This window comes from Melanotaenia boesemani, chromosome 7 (genome assembly GCF_017639745.1).
Source record: "Melanotaenia boesemani isolate fMelBoe1 chromosome 7, fMelBoe1.pri, whole genome shotgun sequence".
NCBI lineage: Eukaryota > Metazoa > Chordata > Actinopteri > Atheriniformes > Melanotaeniidae > Melanotaenia > Melanotaenia boesemani.
The window spans coordinates 29888287-29905420 of record NC_055688.1 but is presented as its reverse complement, the minus strand read 5'-3'; the positions used below and the strand labels follow the sequence as shown (position 1 = coordinate 29905420).

Below are 17134 nucleotides of genomic sequence, written 5' to 3'. Positions count from 1 at the left end.
CAGAGGAGGGACCCATCATCCCTGCAAATCACACACCTCTGAGTTCTATATTCTGTTAACCAGCTTGCAATGTTTGTCAATCTACCATGGCTGTGTCTAACTCCACCATGTCTAACTCCCCTCAAAAACCTTACAATGGGACAGATAAAGCTTTGAAGTTGGTGCAATCATTTTGCTGCAACCTACCTTGAAGACATCCTGTGTGTCGTCCATGCAGTACACCCTGATGTTGTACTCCAGTGTGGAGCAGTACGCGTCCGAGAAGAGCACCAGCCTGAGGCGCTTGGATGCACCCATGTGCAGAGACTCTCCCACCAGGGCAAATGTACCCAGCTGCTCCGAGAAAAGCCTGCAAGTCTCGGCCTCAAGCTGGCAGTAGTAAGGCTCCGACACCATTTCCTCCCCCATCAGCAGGACGTCCTGGATGATATTAAGGAAGCAGGGAAAACACAAGGTGTGGATGGAAGGTCAAGCTCCCAATTTATGTAGCATGGAAGGGTAATGTGTTTGCCCGAGTGCATGATGTATGTACGTGTAGCTGCATGTTTGGAAAGGGTTTGCTTGAAAAGTGGTGCAGTGGCAAGACTCCAAACTCTATTCTTTCTGCTCTGTGACAGGGAAGCTAAAGGTCTTTAAGGTAATGTTATACAAGTTTCTGGGTAACAGTTTAGGTCAGGGAAAAAGGAAACACTTGTTCTTGTTTCAAATTTCCTTTTTGCCACAGCACAGCCTACTACATACCTACATAAAGCCACAGATTCCTCTCATACAAAGACACCTATAGAATACCATCAATTTACTTAATAATGCATGAATGAGGTACTCAATTGACATGAAAGAAGACTCGAATAGATTCCTGGCAAGAATAGATGGTTCTGGAGAAATAAAAGACTGGAGGTGCAGTGATTATTGGATTATTGGGATTTACAGAATTTCTTCCCGTGTTTGTTTGAGATTTGTCAGGAAAGGTGAAAACAACTTGACAGTTTATCTGGTAAACAACAATCTTACCTGATGGCGAAAAGTGTGGGAAACAAAATCTATAGACAGTACAAGAATGAATTTGTTCTTTAGTTTGCCGTGTAAAGGAAAAATCAACAGATTTAAATGTGTCGCAGAAACAACACCTTGAATTTTATGGCTTTGTTCTGTATCACAACAGCTTCCCTAATTAGGACAACAGAGATGTGAAAACAGCCAATCTTATCACAGTTCAGAACATGTTTTATGAGATAATTCCACTACTCTCTTGGCTAATTTGATGGAGACAAATTGGACCCAAGGTGACAACATTTTCTCTAAAATCCCATCATGCCAGTTGACTGACTCTTTCCATTAGCCAATCACACTGAAGACAGTATTTTGCCTGCCAAATACCCAGTGAGCCCCTCTAGGATCGATTCAACCAGACACCATCAACATCAATAGAATTAGTATTGACACAGTTCATTTGCTATGCAACCACAATGCAGTCTCACTTTTTCATCATCTTAATATTTCTTCAAAGTGGAGCAGAGAGTGAGGCGGCTCAATTACGCCACTGAGCACCCCTTCATTTCTCCATCTGCTTTGGATGTCTTATACCTTATTTGCACTCTTTTTACATCATCCTTTCTTGCAAATTTTTACACTAGATCTGAATTACTTGCTTGCATACCCTTCCTCTCCATCTGTCCCTCCTTCAACACCCCCCTCCTTCACTTACTGTCACACTCTGCTCATCTTTCCACTCTCATTCTTTCATCCACCTGGCACTTCCTTACTGTAGTGGCCACACAGTCAGGCCGTTGGGCTATATTTGGTCTGGCTGATGATTAAAAGTGCTGGTCTAACCTCTGCCTCAGACAGGCCAATCCATCCCACAGACATCCCACCGCTGCCACACGGAGGGGAGGCTGAATAATTTATGCACAATATCGAACATGAAAGAAGACCTAGTAACACTCCAAAGCCCATCGGCACCCTTTCCAATCTCTCTGGATTGTTGAGATGGGTATACTGCCTCTTACCACATTTGTTTGTGTGTGAGTGTGAATGCATGTGGACACGAAAATGTTCTTCCCAACTCTATACTACTGCACTCTGGCAGCACCGGTGACTTTTGAATTTTATGGGTAGAAAAACGGGGAGGGAACTCTGTAATTGGAAGCAGCAGTCAAAAATGGTCAAGAAGCACTCAGAAGAATACTTTGAGGATCAGTAATTTGCTTAGAGAATTTCTGTTTTGAGAAACATGTTGCCTAGCAACCCTTGAGCTGGAGAACATGCTCCAACCCAACAAGAAAACACCTGATGATCAATATTATTTAAACCCTGTAGAAGACTGCAGGGCCAGATCTACCTGTGATATCCAGCAGTGAGTGAACTGCAGTCTTTCTTCCAGTCAGGCTCAGTAAAAGTTTGTACTTTTCACACAGAAGCACTCAGTAAGTTCAGTGATACTTTACAGATTCACTCACTGGTAACTTTGCCTCTCTACAAAAAGATTTGTGCTGGAGCTATAGTGCAGTCTTACCTCCCAAGCGCCCTCGTAGTTCTGCTTCTTGAGGCGGACGGCCCAGTTATCGAGGCATGCATCAGAGCAGTGGTCCATGCTGAGGATAACTGGCCGGCTCAGGATCACCCCAGGAGGGCCACAACTCACAACGGGGCTCAAGAGGGTCTGGCAACCGGATAGTGGTAACCTACAGCAAGGAGAGCTGAATGAATCTAGATGAAGTTCTTATAGTCATTGAAATATTAGTGAGAATTTTATGTGTCTTGAAAGCAGGATATGATACTGTCACCTCTGCAAATTATCCAACAGCCGTAACAGAATAATTAAAGCCTACTGGACTCATTGACTAGGTAGGCCAAGATGTGAAGAATGAGTAATTGTATAACACTATCACAGCTCGCTGCAATGACTGTGCTTTGAGAGGATGAATGCAGCAAGCCAGATAAACAGTGCTTTCCAAACAATTCATTTAACTTAAATAGTGCCCATCCTGGTAAAAGGCTATGTTATTTATTTACATCCCTCCTCCGCGGTACTGGCACAGACTCTTAAGCCTTTCCTAATGGAACAGAAGAGCATCAAAACAAACAGCCTAGTAGCATTCAGGGAAGACTGCCAGTTAGACAGTGCTAAAGAGACCCACCTTAAATCTTCCTTCCTTTGAACAGTGAGATAAATCTCATAGATCTTTCCCCTGGGGATGGCCTCGGGAGGAATGAGCAGACTGATTCCTAATGCAAATAACGACAAAGGCAGGGAAAGGGAGGGGTAAGCAAAGAGGACGACATACTCATTTGTTCTGACTGAACAACGCTTTTGTCGTCTCACAAAGGCAGCCGGCCCACTCAACAAACTGTACGGCTGCAAAAACAAACAATAAGAAAAAACAAATCTCTTCTGAAGGTCAGAGGCAGCCTCCTTCAGGTGCAGTAGATGCAAATCTCTGCGCCGGCAGTGGCAGCACACGTCCCCACCGTCAACAATTAGTTGAGACAAAGGCGCACGCTGCATCGCAGCTTAAATGTCCTCCGTCTGCCACCAAGTAGATAATTGAGACCATGGAATAGACTACTCCAGGAAAATTGCACTTCCCCAGGAGGATGTAGAAATGCACATGAGAGACTACAGAGAGCTGCTGAAGTAGTTTGAGTGTTGTGGCATTTAGGTTGTGATTCTCTTGCTAAAATTACCTACTCAGAATGCTTTTAAAAATGTAGGCCAAATAGTGACTATGTGATGCTATTTCAACAGTGTCTTGGATATAAACAGAGCCTGTTAACCATAATAAAACATCTGTTTGAATAAGGCAAAAGGTGCCTGAATACTCACAGCCTTGTCTGTATCTATAAAGCTTGGCATCAATGTGCCCGCTCTGAAACTGTGATAAATGACAGTGTAACTCCTTTGAGTGGATGCACACAAGTGTGATTTTTTTTCCCTTCCTGTGTCCCTATGTGAAGATGGGTGCCAGTGCGTGGTATAGTCAACATGGCTTTGAGTTAATCCATGCATAAAATATCTGCAAGAGACAGAATGAAAACACACAGAGAGGAAGAGTGGTGGCAAAGAAAACCGGGGAAGAAAACTTTTCTTCCATAAGATACTGCTGTGCTGGCAACAGCTAATCTGGACAGCTTACAAGTGGAGACACTGTCCTCCAGAATAATTATATAAGCTCTATACTTGGCTACCGTAAAGATGAGGAGCAAAATGGGGGATTAATAATGCTGGACTTCTTTTATTTTATTTTTTATTTTTATCATAGGTTGTATCAAACTACCCTTCAGTTTCAATGTCCTTATTTCTCTGTCAATGTTTGTAGCGCTCAACTGACACTTGTGGACACTGACTACAATTTCAACCATCTCTGTCATTAGTCGGGGGACTAATTGGAATAATTTGTTCAAGGTTTCATTCCAGGGACACTTCAGAGTACAACGTATTTGGCACACACTCATTTCATCTGATCTCATCACTGCACTGAGCATTCATTTTAACTATTCATGCCATGCTGCCTCGACGTAGGTTACTGACAAAGCGTTTCACAAAATTATGCATTTCCGATGCTGCAATCACATAAAAATCTTTCTTTCTGTGGGATTTTTGTGATAGAGATTTATAACATCTTGGAATACTAGTTTCGAGGGCACTTTAGACTTTAATGTGTTGAATGAACTAAAAAAGAAGAGCACAATCCAATTAATCACCTTGCTAAAACAAACTTTTCATGCTTTATTTGAAGTCCTATCTTGTCTCTCTTAAAGTAATTTATACTCAAGTCAAAAATAAAGCTTGTATATGATCTGTATGAAGTCCTGAAACACTTCTATGTGTGTGTTATCCTGTTGCAAACCTATTAGAAACCCCTTTATGTAGGAAGTTTAAGGCTGAATAAGACAGAAAGGTTTTTATAGGACTCAGCTGTTGGTGATAAATTCTCCTTGTTAACATCTGCCCGGACACATTAAAACAGGTGTAATAAAGCAAATATATGAGCCTTGTTCTCACAGTATTTCTTAATATAGTCGGAAAAGGTAAATTGTTTTGATGGTACTTGTTTGAAGTGTAGAAGCAAACAGAACAGTCTACAGAGGATTACTGAAATCCCACTTTGCAGCTCAGTTTATGTATCGAGAAAGCTTTTTCCCCATTTTCATAAATCACATTCACATAAATCTCCCCTTAAGTTGGATTCAGTTCTTATTACCAATAAGCAAAAAGCTGTAAAACTAAAATCATAGTGTCTGCCAGGTAGTATGCTCACTGAACAGTGTTGGCGACTGCTACCCTACATAGACAATGCTGCACAGACCCCCAGGGCAAAATCTAATTTCAGAGACTGACATGCTGCACTTCGCTGCGCCTTATATGTACAGTGTAGTTATCTTGTCTGGTGTCACAAAGAACTCACAAAGAAATAATAACGGCAATGTATTGAGTGCTCCTCGATTTGACAGCAACTAGATGTCAGGCCATAAATAATGATGGACAGAGTGGGGAGAGCGTGAGCTTTTATCAGCCCAAATGAGCTGATATAAAAGCACCCCTGGGGTCAATCGAACTCAGAGCAGACAAAACAACCGGACCGAGACTGGTTGGAAAGGAGGGTCTGCTTCTAATAGGACTCTAGTAGCTTTGGTTGATGGTGGGGAAGACAAGAGGATTTCTCTGATAGATCATTTTAGAATAAACCCAAAAGCTGAACCGTGGTTAAATCTGCTGATTTGGTTCTTGACTTCTAGACTTGTATAGTCCACAATGTAAAGGCAATGAATGGTGTAACATATACAAACAACATCAGGAGTGTTAAACTATATTGTTAGCCTCATGGCATAATGGCCAAGGTCATATTTTGGCTAAATTGCAGTATCTGCTGAACTCTGGACACCTAACGCTGCTGAGTCACTGTGCATCATTGCTTCTAAAACCTTAAAACACGGGTTTCCAAAGTCAGTCCATGAGGGATGCTGTCCTGCAGTTTATCAATGTATTCATGCTCCAACACACCTGACTCAAATTAAATGGGTCCAACAGCCTATGAAATTCTGCAGGACGACTCATTAATTTGATTCAGATGTAGTGGCACAGACAAACATTGAAAACCTGCAGGATTGCGAAGAACGGAGTGGGACATCCTGCCTTAAAATATGACCTACTGCCCTGCATGTTTTAGAGGTAACCCTTCTTTAACAGACCTGAGTGAAATGAATGGCTCGTTAACAGGCTTGCAAAGAACTTGATGATGAAATGTATTTTTATGAATCAGGTGTGTTGGAGTAGGAACACATCTAAGACATGCAGGGAGTAGGTCCCGAGGACCTGGATTGAGAAACACTGACTTAGACAATTATGCTATCAGGCTAACGCTATACTGAACTTCAGGGGCACTGCCAGACATAAGGCTCTACTGAGGCACAGACCTTTTTTTCCCCTTAAAGACCTGCTATGTTTATTAAATGGCCTTTATGTTCTATCAACTTTCCTTTGCTAAACCTACCGTTAATGTTACTTACAAAAAAAAACTGCTGCTGAAATTGAAACACCAAATGATATAAATAATATGGTTAAAGAAGTAAACTTCATAAAAAAATATATATTGTCCACCTTTTTGTGTGTTGTCAATCAAAAGTGAACTATACAAATAAAGAATTTGTAATTTAATCCAATGATTTAATTAATAATATTACAAGTTAAAAATATTTTAATTTAATATCAGGTTGTTGTGGTAAATTTAGTCAGATAATATTTTGATTTCTTTAAAAGACCAGCATAATAAAAGTCAAATGGCCAGACTTCAATCTTTCTTTCTTCAATCAATCTATTTACAGGGAAATAAGATCATTAGCTGGAAATTTGTTTGAGCAAACATGTTTTTAAAAAGTGGTGTTGGAAATTATTTATTATTAAATAATTTTATAAATATTATAAATTATTCTCCAGTAAATGTTCATTAAGTCATGTTTTTGTACTGTACTTCTTGCCAGACTGTAAATTTATTATACTAGTTATTCTATTTTTTATTCTTTTTTATTCTTCATTCTCAGAATCAAATTAACCAGAGCGAAACCTTAAAGCAGCAAAATAATAACCCACCTGTGTTGGGGATTGTCAGTCTCCCACCTAGGAAGTTGAAGGTCCCGTAGGAGGTGTTGGCTACATCACGGGGGAGTGTTTTAAAGTAGCTCTGAGTGGACAGCCTACTCACAAACTCAGCAGGGTCTGAGTTTAGCTTGCCGTTGTGCAGAGTGTGCGAGCCATTTGGGAGCGGGTCCAGCAGAGGCCCGTTGGTTATTGAAAACTTCCCAGTGGCGTCGTGGCGAGAGCGCAGGGTGCCTTGGTAACTGGTAGTGGTGGTGGTTAGATCAGGCTGGATTGTGAGCAAGTGGGAGTTCTCTGTTTGAAAAATGAAAATGGAGTCAGACAAAAAGCAAATGTGAGAATCTCTATGAGTGACAGGTGGGTGGGTAGTTGGATGGGGGGGCTCTTACATCACAGAGACAGACCTCACACTCTTTAAAGCTGTTGTAACACACACAGTAAACTGAAACAAACACAGAAAAAGACACATGGTGCAGAAAACTGAACATTCACACGCACACACACTTGACGATACACAAACAGAAATTGCACTCAAAGCCAGTCAATTCCCGCCCTCCTCCTCCTCCCTCTCTATCACTGTCTGTCTTTTTAGCAGCCACACAATCAATTCCAAACTGAACTCAGATGCAGCTTTGCATCTAAAACGAATAAAAGCTTTTTTTTTCCACGGTGAATCACAGACACAGGGACCCAGTTCCCCATCTCCATCCACCTCAGACAGTTGCATTTCTATTACTCGCTGTTAAACCACAGAAACTCCACACAGGCAGTAAACAGAGCAGGTACATTTCCTGACAATGAGGTGGTAGCGAAACATAATGCATCAGGCAGGCAAATAAACACCTCACACACACACACATCATAAATCTTTCTTGGACCACAAACCTCTGTAAACACATTCAAACCACCACCACAAACACAAACTAACAGGTTCTGGTGTCACATGTAGATGATTGCTGCAGAGTCATGGTGGCAAGACGGACAGATGAAGGTAGAACTAAGAATAGTGTCCTACTGCTGTGGGTCGGCCTGCGTGGCCGCGGTGCCCACACACCTGGCTTGCTGGGCTTGATGCCCATGGGCTGGAAGCCAGTGGTGAGGATGGAGGAATCTGCCACGTCAGCATCTAGACCCTCTTTCTTGCGCCTGTAGACCAAGACGACCACGATGAGAAGCAGAGTCAGACACAGGGCCACTGCCACCATGCCCACATAGAGCGCAACGTCCTCTGCCCCATTCACGGCTGCAAAGAGAATATGATAAAACATGGAGATGTTAGTTGCAACTTCTTCAGTATTTTCTATAAAACAGTCCTAATGGAGGGCTTAATTTTTGAAAACCTGAAGTCCCCCAAACTGGGGATAAAAATGGCCACTTCAGGGACTTTGCCTGAACTCTCAAAACTGGCCTTTGCAGAGAGAATGTTCAGATCTAATATTTGACAGATGTAGAGCTACAGTGAAAGATTATTCCAACTATTAATCCTGAAATTATTTTTTAAAAGTGATTTTTTTGCTTGCCTAAAACCTGTTTAATTTGTGCTATGTGTCTTTATTCATTCTTTATCAGTAACACATATACTGACATTTACACATCCTAACAATTCCCACACATGTTTCTTTTTGAACCTTGTTTTTATTTTGACTCCAAAAGTAGTCAAATAGACCATGTAGTTCAAAAGATATAATAATTTCATAACGGGTATGCAATTTTCGAACAGAGGTCTATGGAGAAGGCACAGGGTTCAAAGGGTTAACCTAATTACATATGACCATTAACAATGATGGAGGTGATGATGATGACAAGGCTAGTAATGATGATGATGTATTTCCCACTGATGTTTGTTTGTGTCATATATACCTTGCTGTATGTATTCTGTTGTCTGTTTCTATCTATTTTAAATTGTTATCATTTCTTTTATTCTTCAGTTTGTTTTAATTCTATTTATCAATGTTTCTTTTGCAACTTGATGTAATGCTTTTAATGTCCTATGTAAATGAAATGTCCTACACAGATGAACCTGTCTTGTCCTGCATCTGATTTCTGAAGCATTTCTTTCTTTGTTAGATACAGAGTTTAGAAAACCAAAATCAACTGTTAGATAAGCATGTCTATTTCTGAAGTCTGAACAACCAAAAGAGTTTGGGTGGAAGACTTTCAATGGTACTTTACATCATTTCTGCACAGGATAAATATATCTTAGACCAGTATGTTGTTTCTCACCATTGTCTTTTTCTGTCTGTGTAACACCCCCATGTGAAGCAGGAAAATCAAGCAATCACTTATGAAATTCTACCACCTTTTATTTAATGTCTATCTCCTAAAAGCAAGGGAGGATCTTCCTTCTAAAATACAGCGTGAGGATCACAGCTAAGACCAGAAAAACATCAATGTCTTTGTGAGCATGTGTGTGTGTTTTCCAAGAAAGTGGGATTTGCTACAAATGTCTCCCTGGACTGGTGGAATTTGGTGGAGGATGCTCCTAAGGGCCTTTGTGGAAGGCCATTGTGCCCAGGAGCCATGGGGGCGTAGAGCTGTCAACTCAACACAGTCAAGGATGGGACGTATTGAGCAGCATAGCTTTGAGGGACAGAGAACAACATCATAGGTTAAAGTGCTGCAGGCTGCCATGTGCTGAGTCGACAACAAAAGGAGGAGGACAGAAGCAAAAAGAGAAGAGCAAACGTACCAGAAGGAAAATTAGAATTAAAAAGACAAACAGGAAAGCGGAACGTGCCTGTGACTGACAGATTGTGTGGAATTTGCATTTTAGCAATAACATGTCCAAAAGATTTGTGTCGAAATTAACCTGATTAACATTTGATTTATCATATTTTGATGAATATTTGCAGACTGTCATTTTTTCCCTACTATTGTGTAATCCAGCTGCTTCATAGAAGCTGCACTGAACTTTGGAAACATCTGCCACATATTAGCAGGTGTCAGTGAATCTGTGACACAAGAACGGCTTGTTTGAAGCAGCATAGCAGTATCAGACAAATTAAATAAAAAAGAGAGTCTGTGCATTACTCATACATATTCATCATTTTGTTTCCCCTTGCTTTCTCCTTTTGCCTTGAAAACCCAGCTTGTTTCGTCAAAGCTGCCTGACTTACTCAAGTCTTGAAGAGAAACGCCAGAATCCATTTCATTGGTGATTATCTCAGTACAATCTGATACTTTAAGTAGAGGGATTATATGCAGCTAACCTCCATTGCAGCGCTGCATAATGCCAGCGATCTCTTGACAAGTAATCAATTGTGAAGGACTGGCTGAAGATAAACAAGATTTTTTTTTTGTTTTGTTTATTTTTCTTGTAAGCACATGTATACAGAACACACTTGTAGCATGAGGAGTCTTGTGGACTGGATGCACCCTCCTTGCACCTCTCATATTGTCCATTTACATATGTGTGTCTCTCCTCTGACTCTCCTCTCTGTCTCTTCTCCTCAGGGAAGCACAGAGGTGCTTAACTGCGAGCAGCCTGGTTAAATCTGCAATGAGCTCCAGAAAAAAGGAAGGTGGGGGGCTTTAGCAGAACCTCTCGTTAAAGTTCCCAAATCCAATTGTCTTGGTGAGTCAAAGGCCAGATGACGCAGGGTATTTGGACGGCTATCGCTGAAGTCTACTGAGAAATGTGCAGCCTCACAAAAAGACTAAACAACACCCATCAGCGAGGAGACGAGCCAGCTGCTTTTCCACTGATTGGATAAACACAGCCTTAGATTGGCTGGTTGCTGTTTACTTTCTAAGGACATACCAAAGACACCTGGATAACCTCAGATGCAAAGATCCAGCATCTCTGATCTTGCTCACCTCCCATTCTTGCACCCAGACAATAAAGCCAGTCAATCAGACTGCTCCCCTCCCCCATGTCTTTCTTCCCCTCCATCTACCTCTCCCCTCCTCTGTTCTGATTGTAATCTCTGATGGCCTATCTGAGCATCACTGAGTGAAGTTTTATCTGACCCACCAGGTGTCACAGCAAAACGATCCCAATGCTCTCTGCAACCGCTCTCAGCTCCTCCTGGCCCACGCTCATTGATTTCCATGATGCCAGCCAATAATTGAAAGGACATCCATCACACTTTAATTGACATAGCTAATCAGGTTTTATAATTGGATGGGCTCTACTTTAGTCCCTCTCCAGCATGCCCTCTCTTTTCACACACACTCCATACCAATTTACCTCTCTTCCTCTCTTCTATCCGTCACTCCACCCTCCATTTCCACTTGACTTAATTGGAGCCAGAGAACTTTTTATTTCTCTTTGTATGCGACCTCTCATCATGATTGACACCTGGCTGTGGATCTTTAGATGTGATGAGCTTTCTTTTTTTTTTTCCTGAGATGACCACAGGCCAATCTCTGTTTGCTCCCCTCTCCATGAGCTTTCACTTCATCTCCTCAGACTTGCTCCAGGGCTGGCTGGTTAGAGATCAGTTTCTTACTAGTGATGGGCCAGTATAATTTATCTCCTCTGAGGCAATGTATCAGGCCTCAGTTGAAGTTTGAACTCATGCTGTATTGACAGTCAGCACAATGTCCACACCTGATAGTCCCCAGCTCTTTTTGGCTGCTCCTTTCTCTCTGCTGCATTGATAAATAAGAGCTTTGGAGCCTCCTGCTCCTCTTCTCCAGGCATTTATCAGGACACCTGAGAATATATTTCATCCCATGGCCAATCCAGTCACTCGCCCGAAGATGAATAAGCCTGGAGTTCTTAAGGTCAGGGAAATATGGCTACTAAAACTCTCAAAGTGAACGTGACCATTACTATCTCCACAATACAGTCGTCCCATCCCTCAGCAGGTCCTGATGAAATATGGCCCAAAATATATGCTCAGCCATTTTTCAGGCTGCAACGTGACCCTGCTCTGACAAACAAACCCATGACGAAAACATCAGCTGCTTTGAACCGAATTAGCCTAAAAACTGAATTGCAGACTAAAAACAAATTAAGAGTTTGACGTGCTTTACACAATCATTTGTGACACCCCAAAATGGGATGCTGCTAGAAATTAAGTTCATTACCTTCATTACACGCATTAAGCCAAATAATTGTTTTTATGTTTTTTTAATTTCCTGTGCTGAAGAATACGAGCGCTACTATATTTCCCCACTGCCCTTTCCGTGCCCTCTAACACCTGTCTGCCATTTTGGCTTTGGCATGCTGCCTGCACATTCATCACTTCCCTGAGCTGATTTTGCATGGCTACATCTCAAGCTCCACTTGTTTGCTTTATGAAAATGATCCAGCTTGGATCGGATGTGTTTGTTTTGCAGCTGTAACACAAAGCCAGGGCTGCGCACAGACTCTCGTGTATGCAATGCCCAAACCAATAACCTCATCTAACATATGTAATTTCTGGCTTAATAAGGGAGATTAGAGATGTTCGCGAGGTAGTCAGATGGAGGACGACTTTCGTTGCATTGCGACTCCTCTGCAGTTGTTTTGTTCGATTACACAGGAAGAGAAGGCTGTCTTTTGTTTCAGGGGGAAGTGTTCCATCTTAGCTAATAGCCTGCAGACATGGCTGAAGTCTGGGAGTTGCTGACAAGCCAAAACTGTCTTGCTACTTTGCTTATTTTAATACTTCACACAGCAATTGTCTATGGAAACGCATCTGCTAGGAACAGATTGGGACAGGCATTCTTCAGAGGCCGGCGCTTCGCTCTACACTGTCAGTGTAAATACTGAGTGACTCTGTGTGTGTGCATGTGTGTGTATGTGTGAGTAACAATGACTGGCATCCTTGTGTATATATCTTGCCTCTCTGAGGAGGAGCTGCTGACCTTTGATGATGGGCCGACTGAGCTCGCTGGTTCACTGCACCAGCCAAACTCAGCTATCTTCTAACACACATGCACAAATTTGCACACACATACCCATGGACTGCTAACACATATTCATAATGCAACGTTCAGATAGTGTTGATCTCAGCAGATATTCTGCAACCCTATCCACCACCCACCCTCCACGCATCGGTCCATTTGATCACATCAATCAGTGTAAGATACATAATTCAGTTTATTAATTCTCATGTCAACTGAATCCCCATTAAGACTCCAGTGTTTACAACACAGATCAGCCAAAGAGTACACTATTTATAGCATTTTCTGTTTGAGACGCCGCCCTCATTATCTCTGGATGGGAAGCTGCAATATGTTTCTGTCTTTGATATCTGTAGGGAATGACAGAGCTCGCTCTTCATGTCCATCTGGTCAGCAGTGGACCCTGTGGCGTCTCTTTCTGATGGCTGCTGGCTCTGACCTGAAGAACTCTGTGGTTCCTAATCCTTACAGAATAAACATGCCCTATTAATGACACGCAGGGGAGTGTCACCATCAGACTTAGCGGCATCACATAAAAAGTGGTCCCTATTTGCGAGTCAGCCAAGTATAACATATTAACCCTGTAAATGTTCCCAGTGTACACACAGATACACACCAGCTATGTGCATTTTTACAGCCAGTTGGACCTGTGGTCTTTTATCTAGCAGGTTGTGTTTTAATCAGTTGAGAAATACTTCAATTCTCAGCCCTATTAATAGGTCAGAGAGCAACATGGCACCGACCCACGTGGTAATATAGTGTATTATCTTAGCAGCAAGTGTTGCACTGGTGTTAATTATAAATGATCACCAGAAAAGGTCACCCAGGTGGAGATGAGCCAGCAGTGGGCTTAGGTGTGAACAAGTGCCTGATGTGAAGGACAGCTTTTCCTTCTGAAGCCTTTGTAAGATGAACTCAGCATTTATCACTACAAGCTGATGCCAGAAGGAGGCTTAAGATGTTTATTTGATGTGATAGAAAGAAAATAGTGACTCTTTCTAAAGTGGAAGATGTTAAAAAATAAAAAAAAGAAATGTCTTTCCTTCCATCATTCTCCACCAGCCTTCCTCAAGGGCTAATTGATGCTAATACTGTATAAAAGGCCCCATTGTTTCTGATCTTCTCATTGTTGCATTTGATGAAGTTTCTGAGCTATGTTTTTCAACATGTATGTTCTGTAATGTTGTTTTTTTTAAAGCAAAAATTTTAAATTGTCCAATTACAGTTCACTAGCTCATTTAAACCTTAAAACTCTGCTAGATAGCTGGCAACCCCAAGCACTATCACTTATATTATCAACAATTTCCCAAAACGGTAGTGTATAACCCTGTAGGGTGAATTGTGATCGATAGCTTACCCCTTAGGTGATCTATGTAAGTTTTACAGGCATTTATATCCTGTCCAGGAGGTTTACACACAGCCACAAAATTCAGTGTTTTTTCAGAATCTCTATATGGTAAACCTTCAATGAGTGATCCATGATAGCACCATTATTCATTACATTTTCATAATAAAAAAAAAAGACCCTATCACTATTTTGTTGCTAGGAGACGTCTATTTTGATCTGTAAGTTATGATGAAGCCAGACATTGCTTTTCAAATTGACAGTAATGTCCAATCAGGAGCAGTGAAAGATCAACAAGTGACAAGAAAGTTATGTCTATCTGAAAAGAACAAAAATATTGTTCCTCTATGGCTGGAATAAAGCCAAAAAGACATTTTTGATCATGGTAGCTGCCACAACAAGTTGAATCGGATTTGGTTTTGTGAGGAGAGTAGGTAAACAGTAGCATAAATAACTAAATAGCAAAAAAATCTTTGGAGGACAAAGTTTAAATGTTCAAGATCATAAATGTAAATACAGTAGTTTATGTTGTGTATTTGTATCATTGCCAAAATATGAGAGAATGATACGCATATTAGAAAAGGCTTGCTCACTGTTGATCTGTGTTATTCTTACAAAGTAGTTAGTAAAAACATTTGTTTTTGTTTTGTTGGTTGGCCTTTAGGGTGCTATATGGATTAATATATTCATTTTACATAACTTTGGCCTCATTATCAGATAACTGAGGCTCTCCTGCAAACATCATGTCTGCATGTTGGCAACGTTTAAAAGGTTGCTTCTACAGGCATTTTTACATAAAAAAAGCAGGACCAAAATATGGCTTGGAGTGTACAGGTTAAACAGCTAACAGTCCTCTGATCGTATGGTCAACAAGTGTCTAAAAGTACATTTAAAACTGCCTCTTTTCAAATGTTCCACTGAATAGAACACTTGAGGGTATAGTTTGCAGTGTGTGGGTGGTTGGGAGCTCACTCTGCGGACACTGCTCGCTGGTACAGTTTTGAGACTGTAGGTCAAGCCCCTGGCAGTCTTTGCCTCCTGTGCCGGGTGAGGGCTGAGTGCACTCCCTGGTCCTCCACATCGAACAGTCTGCGCCACACGCTGACCACTTGCTCCACTCGCTCCAGCCTCCGTCCACTGGAAAAACACACATTAAAAGCATGGGTGAGCACAAACACACACACACACACACAAGCACATGCATAGCAGCAAAATATTAATGATTAATTTCAGTTGCATTTTAGCTCACAAGGAAAAATGATTGATCAGCAAGCATGCAGAACAGTTTTGATAAAAATAGTGTGAGCAATTCATACTAGACTACAGAGATCAGATGCAACAGTGGTGTGAAAGCTGTGTTGTATTTGCGTGTGAGATGAGAACTGGTGTAACACTCTGTTGCCATCTTGTTCAAACTCACTTGTTATAAAGTGCAAACTTGGTATCGCTACCTGCATGCAAATTGGCTTGTGCATCCTTAATCCAGCAGCTGCACAGGGAAACCACAGTGTGTAAAACTGCTGAGGAGAACCATGTTGTCTCTATCCTGCTTTCTTTGTTTATTTTCCACATGGAAATTAGATGCAAGTAAGTTTAACCCCACTGGTCTGAATGTGCTGCACATGGGTCTGTGGCTTATATATATATATATATATATATATATATATATATATATATATATATATATATATATATATATATATATATATATATATATATATATATATATATATTAACTTCAAACATCCCATCATCAGCAGAAGCAAAATGAGACAAATGGAAATGGAATAGTAATAGTTCTGAGCTCGCCTGGCTGTAAGAAATATCAGAGGGTTTTTCATGCACAGAGAAGGAAGCCATTTCGCAAAGGTGGGGTTAATTTGGCATTGTGGCCAGTGGGGGTGGTGGCTGAGAGTGATATTGAGAGTGACACAGCGCTGGGCCTGGGGAAGGTTACCGTTCAGCTAATGGGAAAAAGAGCAGTAATGAGCTCTCATGGGGGAGAGAAAAAAAAAAAAAAAACACCACTGTCTCGCTCACTTTCCAAACTGTAAGGGTAAAGGGAACCCGATGAGGATCACCTGCACACATAAACACACACACACACACAAAGTATGTGCACACCTCTCTGACTGCAGCGACCCTTCCCCTGACTGACCAATGGGCAGGGAAACTTTAGTGCTCATTAATCCTGGAAATAGAGGAGACATGACCCCCAGAGAGGAGGTCACGAGGCTGCGGTTAATAGAACATAAGTGAGGTCACCTATTATTGCATAATTGCACCTAAAATTGATTCCATTTGGTTTTCAGGCAAATCCCCATTTGAAAAATTCAACTTAAAGCCACCATGAGTAAATTAGACCAAGTGTGTGAACTGAACTATGCTCCCACACAATCCCGTATGTTTGTCCATGAGTGTCCTCAAATGACTGCAACAGAACATGAGAGCATTCGTGTGTGAGCACATGTGTGTGGTGGGATGCTGACACAGCTTGGGCATTTTGCAGTCAGATCCATTTGGCAGAGTGAGCAGAACCAATCAGATAATTGTCCTTGTTTGGCATTGAGTGGACCCATCCGTGGGCCAGTGGGCTGATTATCCAGGCTGGGAATGAGAAAGATTGAATAGCGAATTACATCTTAATGAATATATTATGTTGCCCCTCAGTTTATTCACACCACAGTGAAATAGAGAGATGAGATCAACATCTGCCCTGATGAGGTGATGAAATCCGATTCCTCTTTCCCACCACAAAGCAAGACTAATGGCCATGCAAATAGTATTTTCAAACAAGAAGATTGGTATGGAAACAGAGGTGCTTTTGAGAATCTGGATGTGAGGCAAGTGTTGTGACC

The 17134-nt window shown here is 41.4% G+C and overlaps 1 protein-coding gene across 4 annotated transcripts in view; it reads right to left on the bottom strand.

Moving 5' to 3' along the window:
* The window catches only part of unc5a (unc-5 netrin receptor A), a 152176-nt gene that overhangs the window by 14840 nt on the left and 120202 nt on the right, over window positions 1-17134 (bottom strand). For 2 of the 4 annotated variants that reach the window (XM_041990681.1, XM_041990683.1), the window contains 6 exons: window positions 15249-15413; window positions 8112-8339; window positions 7091-7390; window positions 3141-3228; window positions 2516-2684; window positions 187-420 (listed from right to left, as the gene is read on the bottom strand). In XM_041990681.1, coding sequence (XP_041846615.1) covers window positions 187-420; window positions 2516-2684; window positions 3141-3228; window positions 7091-7390; window positions 8112-8339; window positions 15249-15413 — 1184 coding nt within the window. The remainder of the gene's footprint in view (window positions 1-186; window positions 421-2515; window positions 2685-3140; window positions 3229-7090; window positions 7391-8111; window positions 8340-15248; window positions 15414-17134) is intronic. The other 2 variants (XM_041990682.1, XM_041990684.1) reach the window with 1 other exon arrangement.